Source organism: Pseudochaenichthys georgianus, chromosome 17 (genome assembly GCF_902827115.2).
Source record: "Pseudochaenichthys georgianus chromosome 17, fPseGeo1.2, whole genome shotgun sequence".
Lineage (NCBI taxonomy): Eukaryota > Metazoa > Chordata > Actinopteri > Perciformes > Channichthyidae > Pseudochaenichthys > Pseudochaenichthys georgianus.
Genome location: NC_047519.1, coordinates 14,178,090 through 14,191,015, shown reverse-complemented (window position 1 = coordinate 14,191,015; position 12,926 = coordinate 14,178,090). Strand labels below are relative to the sequence as shown.

At 43.8% G+C, this 12,926-nt stretch overlaps 1 protein-coding gene and 1 non-coding gene across 2 annotated transcripts; both read right to left on the bottom strand.

Annotated features, from left to right (window-relative positions):
• Positions 1–5,574: 5,574 nt before the first annotated feature.
• LOC117461756 (interleukin-13 receptor subunit alpha-1-like) lies at positions 5,575–12,292 on the bottom strand. The gene is made up of 10 exons (XM_034103660.2): positions 12,245–12,292; positions 11,721–11,794; positions 11,228–11,280; positions 10,949–11,103; positions 10,666–10,841; positions 10,210–10,343; positions 8,781–8,925; positions 8,588–8,687; positions 6,142–6,223; positions 5,575–6,047 (listed from the first exon to the last, which is right to left on the bottom strand). Exons 2-10 carry the CDS (start codon positions 11,785–11,787, stop codon positions 5,970–5,972), a joined length of 990 nt encoding a protein of 329 aa, XP_033959551.1. The 5' UTR covers positions 11,788–11,794; positions 12,245–12,292; the 3' UTR covers positions 5,575–5,969.
• A 544-nt stretch (positions 12,293–12,836) lies between these two features.
• Positions 12,837–12,908, bottom strand: trnae-cuc (transfer RNA glutamic acid (anticodon CUC)). Its single transcript has one exon. It is a non-coding gene; the product is annotated as a tRNA-Glu (tRNA).
• Positions 12,909–12,926: the final 18 nt, after the last annotated feature.

Genomic DNA, 12,926 nt, shown 5'->3' with positions numbered 1-12,926 from the left:
GCGGAACGTTTCTCACTGGATGAGTTTCAGGCGTACCGATTATACTGGAGCACCAACTAACGTTCATGACTTCAGCATGGGACTTCAAACAACAACAAACCACGGTGAACAATAGTCAAACATGAACGAACAAGCTGATGAGACCGCTTTGGTCGGCCCCGTGGATGGGACATTTTGTTTTAAAAAACGGACGGATGGAAGCGTCGATAAGAGCACGGTTGTGTGCAAATTATGCAAAAAAGAATGTGCATATCACCGCAGCACATCAAGCCTAAAGTATCACCTAAATGCAAAGCATGTAGCAGCTAGCGTGGACGTTAGCCCGACTCCGAGTGCAAGGAACCACACCCTGACCCAAGCCACACTCAACTAGATGACTGGTTTCAGGGCCAGGATAAGTAAGTCCACGTCTGAGAAAATAACCAACTCCCTGGCTCACTCGATTGCACTCGACTGTAGACCACTTGGAGTAAAATCCATGTGAAAATTGCTTCTCTGTTCTCAGGTCAAATATGTATATTTGATTAAAAATGCGATTAATTTCGATTAATTCATTACAAAGCCTCTAATTAAGCCTTTTTCAATCGAGTCCCGGCTCTAATAAAGATATAACATCAGTGCTTGTCAATAGGCACGGGTTTCACACAGACTGTATATATATATATAAAGGGTTTCACATAAGTGTAGACACCTCAAGAGAACACTCAGAGCGAGGGACATGCACGTCCCTCTGAGCTGAGTTGACAGATTCGAATTTCGCGGATCAATAACTCATGAACATAACGTTGTAAAAATACAAACAACATGACTTTACAATCATAGCAAGGTAGACAACGAGCTACAGAGTCGTTTTTATCAGAACAGTTCGATACGCGCCGTCATCCGAGCTAAACATCAAGAATTGGTCACAATCTGCAGCTGGAGGAGGGAGAGGAGTGCTTAGGGACTGTCTACAAACTGCAACGGGGTTTTGCGAGATATCGCAAAAGTATTGCGAGATCTCGCAAAGGGGTTTTGCGATATCTTACAAAACTTTTCTTTCAACTTTTTTTTTTTTTTCTTCTCCATGTCCCCTAGAGGGCTCCGTAGACAGTCTGTGGTTTGTACTTGTTTAACTTCTATTTTCTGAACAGATATGAGGAGCTGTGAGCGCTAACAGCTAACGGCTGATGTTTGGTTTTGTGGTTCTCATTGAAGATGACGTCACGGCTCCGCCTACACTGCGTTACTATAGTTACTGCCCCAGCTACTAAACCAAGACATAGAAAACGTGACATAACACAATAATCGTAACAGAACCCCCCCCCTCAAGGGACGGATTCCAGACGTCCCTAAAATACCAAAACAGTCCCATAAACGTCCAAAAAACAATGTCCAGTAGGGTGGGTGGAGGGGGACCGGAGGAGGGACATAAAACTAGGACCACCAGGGTGGGTGGAGGGGGTCAGGAGGACGGGGTCAGGAGGACAGGTTTGGGCTGACAACCCAGGAGCACCGCGGAGGACCCGGAAGGGATCTCGGGCGGACGGCCCGGGGGCAAGACAGAGTCCAAGGTGGGGGTTATGGAGGGGCGAAGGCCACCGCGGCCGGGAAAGTCAGGGGGGCGGGGCTCGAGGGCGAAGGCCGTGACTCTCAGGGGCCCGGGATCGAGGGTGAAGGCCGTGGCTCTCAGGGGGCCGGGATTGAGGGTGAAGACTCCGGCTCTCAGAGGGCCGGGCTCGAGGGCGAAGACCGGACAGCTCCGGAGGCCGGGCAGGAACCGGTGTCGACCGGACCGGATCCGGAGGCCGGGCAGGAAAGCGCTGATGGGACAGCTCCGGAGACCGGGCAGGACCCGGTGTCGGCCGGACAGAAACCGGAGCCGGTCGGACAGGCTTCGGCAGGATCCCCCACGGAAGTGGACCAGGAGTTGGCAGGAACCCCGGCGAAACATGTGATGGACATGGGGCTGGCAGGACCCCCGGTAGAACCTCCAACGGCACGGGATATAGGGTTGGCAGGACCCCCGGCAGGGGAGTAGACGGCGGGACCTCCAACGACACAGGACACAGGATTGGCAGGACCCCCGGCAGGGGAGTAGACGGCGGGACCTCCAACGAGACAGGAGAAAGGGTTGGCAGGACCCCCGGCAGGGGAGCGGACGGCGGGACCTCCAACAAGACCGGAATTAGGGTTGGCAGGACCCCCGGCAGGGGAGTGGACGGCGGGACCTCCAACGAGAAAGGAGAAAGGGTTGGCAGGACCCCCGGCAGAAGAGTAGTCTGCGGGACCTCCAACGGGACAGGACATAGGGTTGGCAGGACCCCCGGCAGGGGAGTAGACGGCGGGACCTCCAACGAGACAGGAGAAAGGGTTGGCAGGACCCCCGGCAGGAGAGTAGTCGGCGGGGCCTCCAACGGGACAGACATACGATAGGCAGGACCTCCGGCAGAGGAGTAGTCGACGGAGCCCCCAACAGGACAGGACCCGGAGTAGGGACCCGAGAGGAGACTCGAGAGGAGACTCGAGAGGAGACTCGAGAGGAGACTAGAGGAGGGACTAGAGGAGGGACTAGAGAAGGGAACTCGAGAGGGGACTCGAGAGGAGACTCGAGAGGGGAACTAGAGAGGGGACTAGAGGAGGGACTAGAGGAGGGACTAGAGGAGGGACTAGAGAAGGGAACTCGAGAGGGGACTCGCGAGGGGAACTAGAGGAGGGACGAGAGGAGGGACTAAAGGAGGGACTAGAGGAGGGACTAGAGGAGGGAACTGGAGAGGGGACTCGAGAAGTGACTAGAGGAGGGACTAGAGATGGGACTAGAGAAGGGGACTCGCGAGGGGACCTAGAGGAGGGACTAGAGCAGGGACTAGAGCAGGGACTAGAGGAGGGACTAAAGGAGGGACTAGAGGAGGGGACTCCAGAGGGGACTCCAGAGGGGACTCCAGAGGGGACTCCAGAGGGGACTCCAGAGGAAATTTGAGATGGGAATGTGGCAGCTGGGGACGGAAACCTGGCTGTAAGGTCCGGAGCGGAAGCCCGGACCCTGGCTGTGTAAACCAGGTAATCCAGTATGGACGCAAAGCTGCGTGGGCCGGTACTGGAGCATGGAGGCATGGCTGCTAGCTTGGCTTTGTGCCTCCTTCTCTTAGCAGCCGCCTGTGGCATCAAAAAAGCTGAATCCACTGGGTCCATCCTTGGTCGGTTCGTAATGTTACGGTGTGTGAAGCAGGTAGGACCCAAATGCAGATTAAAGTAAAAATAATTCCTTTATTTCAAGGCTATATATACACAGGCAGAACAGAACACTCACCGAGGACAAGCCAAATCACAAGACGAACCGAGACTGAACACTGGGAGACAGGGGAATTTAAACACAGGGTAACTAGACACAGGTGGGAACAATCAGGGGCGGGGCTGACACTGATGAGCACAGGAGACACACAAGGAGTGACAGGTGAAAACAATCAGGAAATTAGCCACCAGGGAAACTAACGACAGGAGGAAAAACACAGGGAAAAGGACCAGACAATATACCAAGAGGAAAACATGACGGGGAGAACAGCAAAACACCCAAACCAAGACATAGAAAACGTGACATAACACAATAATCGTAACAAGCTCATCCAGAATGCAGCGGCTCGCCTGGTCTTCAACCTTCCTAAATTCTCCCACACCACTCCGCTCCTCCGCTCCCTTCACTGGCTTCCGGTAACTGCTAGAATCCACTTCAAGACACTGGTACTTGCGTACCATGCTGCAAATGGATCTGGCCCTTCCTACATCCAGGACATGGTTAAACCGTACACCCCAGCACGTGCACTCCGCTCTGCATCAACCAAACGGCTCGCTGCACCCGCACTGCGAGGGGGACCCAAGTTCCCATCAGCAAAAACACGTGGGTTTGCTATCCTGGCTCCAAAATGGTGGAATGAGCTCCCCATTGACATCAGGACAGCAGAAAGCTTACACACCTTCCGGCGCAGACTGAAAACTCATCTCTTTCGACTCCACCTCGAGCGATAGAACTATTAACAAAGCACTTATATACTAATAAAGGACTGGCTTATCTAAAGCCAGTGAGTTGCACTTGAAATGTTTTTGCTCTATGAAGCCTGATGTACTTATATGATTCTGTTTTCTTCAAGTTTGTATTTTGTTGGTCGAACGCACTTATTGTAAGTCGCTTTGGATAAAAGCGTCAGCTAAATGCAATGTAATGTAATGTAATGTAGAATCTGTGGAATCCCAGCTTGTTAGCTAAGCTTGTTTGTGCATATACGATAAGTATATCGATTGATTTATACCTAGAGTGCATTTTTTCGCTCAGGGCTCATTTAGACGCTTCTTGTGAGACTTGTGTTTTGTTTTTCGGTAAACATGGTTCATATCATCAGTTAGCTGAGTTTCTTCCCTTTAAATGAGTAGGACACATGAATAGTTTATTACATTTTAAGAAGCCCTGAGACACAGTTTCGTGAGAAAAAAAATGGGGGGGAAAGCCCCTTAACAGGTTAAATGGGAATTAAATCATTTTAAGTAATTTTGAGTGTTCCCAAAGCCCTGGTGTTCTGCAGTTTGTGTGGGCCTACTGTGCTGTTGCACAGTTTATGCTGTAGAAACTATATCCAGGACACGGTGTTTGGAAGTTTTGAAAGATTCATAGCCAACCACACTGAAGATTATGGAGGTATTGATCAGTCTTCTCATATTTTTAAGCCTCAATTTGTCCTCCCCCCCACTCCTCTAATGGCGCATTTCCACTGCAGCGGGTAGCCCCGTTTAAGCGTCCTTAATCGTCCTCAAGCGGCCAGGCCAGTTTTTGGTGGCCTTTCCATATAGCATAGCACCGGCTAGCGGGTACCTTTTCCCTCTTTTTCCGGCCCCATACAATCGTGGCCAGGGCCAGGGCTGAACTAGTGACGTCAACACTCTCGACTGCTGATTGGTCAGAGAGAATCGTCACAAGATCGCGCGCGAGATCATCCCTAGCGCATATATATCTGTGATCACTTTTCTTCTTGCTGTGATAACAAGCCACACACCAAGAAACAAGTAAACGATCGCTTCCATATCCTCCATTGTTGTGTGTGTTTTGTGAGTTGTGTCGCATTGAAGATGACGCCACTGCAGTTTTACCCAGCGTCGCTCCGCCCAAAAAGCTGATCGCCCCGCCTACATTGCGTTGCTACCCCAGGTCCTAAACTGTAATGGCAATGCGCCACGGCCTCGGACGGCCAGCGAGGCAGCCCGAGGCCTGAGCGAGGACGCTTAGGGACGCTTAAACGGGGCTATCCCGCTGCAGTGGAAATGTGCCATAACATCACCAGAAGTCATAATTTAAGGGGTCGTTTCTCAAAAAAAAATTACGGGGGAGCATCCCCCCGGACCCCCCTAGTATTGTTTGGTCACCATTTCCACAGCCCCACCTAAAATATTTTCCACCAGCCGCCACTGGTGGCCCTGCAGTGGAAATGCGCCATTATAGGAGATTCAGGTGATAAGGTGGGCGTGGGTTAGCTTGGTTGGTGATTGGCTAATGGTTGCTCAACCCAAAAAAACATTGTGGCATCACAAAGTGACCAACATCTGATCAGCTCATTTTCAGACAGGTTTTTATATAAATGGATCAGGAAAAAAAGAGAGAATATTTTTTCCTGAAACGTTCAGAATCTCCTGATGCAGAGGGGAAACATGTTTATGTATAAAGGACATGAAAAAGTGGATTTTGCACAATAGGTGACCTTTAAAGTCATATTGCTATACACATTTATACCTCTTAAAATGTCTTGAAAGTATTGCAGAACTTTAACCAACATGTTGGCCTGACTAGACTTTGGTGTTATAAAGGAAATGAGTAACATAAGTGTGACATGAAAACAAACGTTTGCGTGCACTCAACACAGTTATGCTTGTTGCTCAAATATATATTATAACGTAAAAATGCACAATGTCAAGCGTTTTTTTTTTAATGTGTCTTTCAGATTGAGCTTTTACAATGTCTTTTGCTCCATGTCCTCCACCTCTGTGATCTCCTCCGCAGGCTCAGCTGACGGGGTAGGGTGGAAGAGCTGTTTACAACACACACAAAAACATTGAAACAATCGTTACACAAGTGTTTGTGGTTGGGTTAAATGTTACGTCAGGTGTACAGTATTTACTTACATTGAATGTGTCATTTGTTTCCAGGAAATGTTTGTACTTTTGTGGGGGGCGAGGAATCGGAGGAAACAGAACCTTAGACAGCCTGAAACACACGCATAGAAACAAATATCAGTACACATTTTGGTAAAACTGTCTACAACATTTTTAAAGGGGCCCTTTTAGGCTTAAAGGGGTTTTCTCTAACCTGGAGTGTGTCATACAGGTTTTTGTGCATGTAAATGGTCTGCAAAGGCTAACATGAACATCATATGTGCTCTTTGATGCTTTTTAATCTGCTCAGAGCCAAAACTAGATAATTACCGTATAGCACTCTTATATATATAATATATATACCACTCCATCCTTATCTCTCGTCTAGAGCACTGTGTGGGTATCAGGGGCACTAGAGTGGTTCAGGTCTATCTGTCCCAGAGATCTTTCTCTGTTAAGATTGGTGACTTTGCATCGTCTTCTGCCCCGCCGTCTTATCTTCTTCTGCCCCCCTATCTTATCTTCTTCTGCCCCCCCCCCCCTATCCTGTGGAGTTCCCCAAGGGCCCATTTTATTCTCTTTATACCTTCTCCCCCTTGGACTAATTTTTAGAAAACATGGCACTTCCTACCACCTTTATGCGGACGACTCCCAAATATACCTACCCCTAAAAAAAAGAACAGCTCTCTGATGCCCCTGGTTGACTGTCTTAATGACATAAAGGCCTGGATGGCGCTAAACTTTTTAAATATAAATGAGAGTAATATGGAGGTCATTGTGTTTGGACCAAATTTGGGTGATGTCCCTTCCATTGACCTGGGTTCCCTGCACCCGTATGCAAAACCCATGGTCACAAATCTGGGCGTCAAAATCGACTGTGCTTTTAAATGAGATAAAGAGATAAACTCTGTGGTTGAGTCCAGTTTTTATCACATGATGCTCCTGTCCAAAATTAAACCGGTCTTATCCTTTTTAGACTTTGAGCGTGTAATTCATGCCTTTTGTTTCAACTCGTTTAGATTACTGTAATGCACTTTATGCCGGCCTAAACAAGACCTCGCTGGCACGCCTGCAGCTGGTACAAAACGCTGCAGCTCGGCTGCTTACAGGAACAGGCAAGAATGAGCACATCACACCAATTCTGGCTTCCCTCCACTGGCTTTCTGTCCATTTTAGAGTTCATTTTAAGATGTTATTGTTTGTTTTTAAATCACTTAATGGGCTGGCCCCAGAGTACATCTCCGACCTCCTAAAGGTGTACACCCCCTCAAGGGCTTTGAGGTCAGCTGATCAGCTGCAGCTGGTAGTCCCTAAAACAAAGAAAAAGACCAGGGGAGACCGAGCCTTCTCAGCGGTAGCCCCAAGGCTCTGGAACGACCTGCCCCCCCATGTCAAATTGTCGCCCACCCTTCAAACTTCCCGCCTGAAGACCCACCTCTTTTCCCTCGCTTTCGAGTCAGTCTGAGCTATGTTTTATCCATTTTTATGCTTTTATTGTCTGTCCATAGCCTTTATGTGCCTTTTATCTATTCTTATGTAAGTCTTTTATCTATTATTGTAATATTATATTTTATTATAATGTTATGTTGTGAAGCACTTTGGTAAACCCTCTGTTTTTAATATGTGCTATATAAATAAAGTGGATTGGATATTCAAAATGATTTAAGACAAAAAAATAAATAGAACAAAGTATTTTATTATAATGACTTATAAGGTCTAGGATTGTAATAAATCATTATTGTTGGTCACTCACTGACACTATACATAATAACATTGTGTAGACACCTCATATTGTGTACTTAAATCACATTATAATTTAATATAAAAACATTCTAATGGATTACAACTATGATATTTTCAATACACTATGATTCTTCCACAAAAAGAAAGTAAGTGACCAGCGATTATAAAGTATTATGCTATAAGTCAGCATTAACTTAGAAAATGTTACGCACATTTAAGTATACACAGCTGCCATTTATGACATTGCATACATTAATATCTTTTTAGTTTTGGTTTTAAAACTATAAGTGGACCATATAAAGTGAAACTGCCATAAAGAAAATGGAAGAAAAGATGCACATCCGTCCTTAATGTTGTTCAGCATTTCATGTTGTGTTTTCCCCTGCGTCTCTTCGGGGGGGTTTCTGTCTTAACGTTAAGGAAGGGTGTATGTCTTTTGTGGCTTTACAAAAAAAAAGACACCACCGAAACCACCCATACACTCCTTTTAGTTCCCTTTTCTTTGTTTTCCTTATAACTGCCCCCAATCTGCTGACATCTTTGTTGTCGTCTGTTTGACACTGTTTCACATTTAGAAGACAGGACAGAGTGTCTGTTGTCAGATTAGAAACAGAAAACTGAGGCAGAATACAAATAATATAAAATAGTCTCTCAGGAGCTGTACAGATGTGAGTGTGTGCGTCTCACACACAAATCATCATGCTAGTTATTCAGCAGGAGACAGAAACAGTACCTCTGATGGCGCAGCAGCAGCAGCACAGCCAGGAGGATCATGGGTATTCCAAGTGAAATTGAGACGTTCACTAGATTGTTGAGTTTGGACTGTTCCACAGCTACAATCACACATACACACATACAGATGACACAAATTAAACTTGTATGTAGATGGATGGGGATGATTTCAAGATGTAAAAAGCCCTACTCACTGAGTGCATGGCTCCATTCACTCCATTGAGAAAATTCCACACATTGGCTGCCCTTCCTTGTTCTCATCCTCACTCTGTAGGTGGAGGAGGGATCTACTTTGGGCTCTCTATAGGACAGCTGATCACTGAACTCTTTGGGTGTTTCCTGTTCAAAAGAAAAGAAAGGATCAACAAAAGAATGCACTTAAAGCTCAAATATATTAACACTTACTAAGATGCCCTATAATGCATTATAAACATACTTATTTGTTGTTATAGCACTCTTATTATTTTCGAAAGGACTTGTAAATTATGCTTTATAACAATAATCTACTCATGATAAAGTATTTGATATTGACTTATACGATCTAGTGTTATAATACTTTATGTAATTGTCACTCACTAACCTTTTACGTCAAATGTCATGGTGTATTATGATTCATACAGTTGCAATACATTATATTATTTTATGGAATGTAATATATTTTAATTAGAAGTAACTTTACGTGTTCATTGTTTGCCTTTAAAACGGCATAATATGCTGATTTTCAGGATCATTTTTGTATTCTGCGTCTCTACTGTGACATGTTTACATGCTTTAATGTTCAAAAAGCTCTTTATTTTTCTCATACTGCCTGTGCTGCAGCACCTCTTTTCACCCTCTGTCTGAAACCAGAGCCCAGTCTGCTCTGATTGGTTAGCTGGCCGGCTCTGTTGTGATTGGTCAACCGCTAAGAGATGTCCCACCCCTTAGCCTGTCACGTACAAGTGTTGAGCGCAAAACAATAGAATCTTGAGTGTTACATAGTGATGTCACTATGTTACTGAAGTAAACAAAGTGGCATCACTGTCTGATTCCCTCCTAATCCTGTTGACAGACAGACGGAAAAACCAAGCCAAAACATAACCTAATGTTATAATTCATACAAAATGTAAGTATTAAACAGGAAGAAGACCTTCAAAACAAGCAGAATAAAGAATAATAAAGTATAAATCTGAATTAAGGCCTTTGTTATGCCATTTTCTATTACACAAGCATAAACTAAGTGACAGGGTCTGAAGCTGTGTTCAGTGCGCTCTCTCACCCACTCAGATCATTCAAAACGTACTGAGGAGGTCTACTGATCTGATTAATAAAAATCCTCTGTCACATAATAAAGCACCTGTTGCCTTATTATGTGACAGAAAGAGTTGACACTCCAGGTGCTGCTTTCTTAGGGATTTTATTGAGATAGGTAGAGAAAATGCTTTATTGGATATCATTTACGCTTTTGCTAAAACAGGTTGTATCCTTGTAGAATGCATTCTGGTTTATTTTGATAATCAACCAGTGATACAAGCATTATTGTGTATAAGAAGTATGTTTACAATGCATTATAAGGCGCATCATAGGAAGCATAACCTACATTATTGAATAATTGAAATCCATATCCACACATGTATACTGTACCTGGTCACCCATGTCCAGCTGGTATTCAAAGCAGAAGGGGTTGTTGTCGGCTCTACTGTGGGGCAGACCCCATGTCACCAATAGACCTCCATCTTTGATTGATGCAGAGATGTTTTGGGGTGGAGACAGAACCTCTGTGGCAGACACAACCACCACAACATTAGTAAAATAATTACAAAAAATGCAGGCGGAACTGCGGATTTCTGCTAGCAGCAACTAAGCTTACAACCATATGTTACTAGCCAGTGAAAAAAATCAACTATAGCTTTCCCCTCTCTTTTTGTATGGTAAGAATTGTTTTATTATTTTGACGTAGGACACCAAAATTCCTGTCACTCCATTATCAAGTTTATTTCATCGTGATATTGACCTATTGGTTACCTTTTGACCCCAAGAAGTGAGATAAACCTACCCTGTTTCAATGAGAGAGCTCAATGAGAGTTTGTCTTGTATTACCTAGCATGTTGTGGTCGTATTTGGAGGCGTAGACTGTCCACTTGTCGTACAGGGTGATGTTGAAGTGTAGGATTAAAAGTGACATATTGTGATCATGCAGAGCCAAAGACCTTGATCCGACTTTCTCCTCAGACGACAGGTCAGGAAACTGAACTGATTTGTCACCATCACAGATGCTGCATGAAAACAGAGGGAAAGAGAATGTAAGGGATGTAAGTATGCCTTTCATTATTCATAAATACTCTCTATGCCACATGTGTAATGTATCATTTTTTTTAAATACCTGATGTTGACAAAGAGCTGAGTATCCTGCTGTAAGGTGTTAAATGACCAGGAGCAGTTGAGTATATTTGTTGGGTAAAGGAGGCAGTAAACCTTCTCATATATATTGTCCATCTCTACATGATGCTCCTGCACTGAAGAACTCTGTACATCGATCTGAAAAAAGTACCACAAAGAACAAGAACAGAATATAGAAATCAGAAAATACATCTGCATTAAAGTGGGTGGCTTTTATGTGACTGTGTGACCTTTGGTCAATATAAAAAACATTGATTCTCACGTCATCAGCAGCCATTGTATCCTGACAGACATCTGAAATGTCAGCATCAGCCTCTATTAAAGGAGTAAATACATTTGGAGTTTTAGCACGGGGGGAAACTAAAGGCAACGGATGGTCAAGTTATAACTTTAAAGACCCTCACAAATAAGTGGTCCAATGTAAGCATCAATGCATTTCCATTCAGATTATACAAAATATGAAAGCATATTTTCTTCAAAGTACACCATGCTTAATTAATCCACATTTTTGGCTACCAGTGATGCATATATGGTGTAATTAAAAGTGCATTGAATTGTATGTGACTTTTAACCAACAAGCATAAATAAAAAAAGTGCAGGAAAGAGAAAACATATTCATTGTATTGTTTATATCTATGTTTTTTTAGTTGTATTTCACGTGTGTGTGTGTGTGTGTGTGTGTGTGTGTGTGCGTGCGTGCGTGCGTGCGTGCGTGCGTGAGTGCGTGCGTGCGCGTGTGCGTGCGTGTTACCTACCAATTTGTAAGGCAAACAAAACCAGCAAACTCGACCAAAGTATTGGATGTGCAGGAAACAGCTTCATAGCATACCTAAGGGTTTCAGACAAACAGACACACACACACACACACACACACACACACACACACAGAAAGAAATTACCCCATAATCCTGAGCGTACAGTGCCTGTTTATACTTCCCCTTTTTAAGTGCTTACATTTAGTGACTGACAGTAAGACATCTTTATGCCGTGTAATAAAATTGAAAGAAACAGCTTTCTTCATATGAATCTTAATATTTAAATTACATTTCTACTGCCGACAAAAGCTTTTACATTTTCCACATGAAATAAAACGTTATCAATGCTTTGTTTTTTTTTCACCCTGCTAAACTTTTCTCTCTGAAAAGTGATAAACCATAGACTGCATATATAAAGGGAAAACCCATGCTTAGCTATTTTAGGTGTAAGCTTTCTTGAATACAATTTTAAACAATCCATCTACAGTACAATGTGGTAAATAGTAGTAATAGGAAACCATTACCTCCACTCAGTGCTCTCGATGACTGAAGATAGTGAAACATTTCTGTGGAAAGAAGAATCATGACGTCATACACTTTATAAGGCTTCAGGAAACATTAGGCTTCTTCCTGTTATTTAATTTGTAATTTTTTTTGATAAATACACTGCAAAATCAAAATATGTCTTAGCTTTTAAAAAATGCAGTAAAGACTATAGAGTAAGACTAAGACAATGGAAAATTAATTAAATGTGTTCATTTTCTAAAAAGAAATCGAGAAGGTTGCGACTTGTGCCATGATATTTCCAAATAATTTTACACATTTGTTGAACTGGACACTAGTACATTGACATTCATTCAACCTGTAATTGAATTTAAGAGGTTTCTCAAGTTATTTGGATATTGTTCTTGCCTTGAAAACATATTACTACTTAATCTATAGGTTGCTAATTTAGAAACTGAAACTGTCAAAAATGACATCAAAATTAAAACAATTATGAGAAATTAGTATTCCTAAATTAAGCAAATATTTCCTGGAAGTACGTTATTTACTAGACATAGCTATAAAAGTATAATACAGAATTATGTATTCCTAAATAAAACAGCAAAAGCGTAGTTCCCTGACCGGGAATCGAACCCGGGCCGCGGCGGTGAGAGCGCCGAATCCTAACCACTAGACCACCAGGGAAGGTTGACTGTTTCGCAG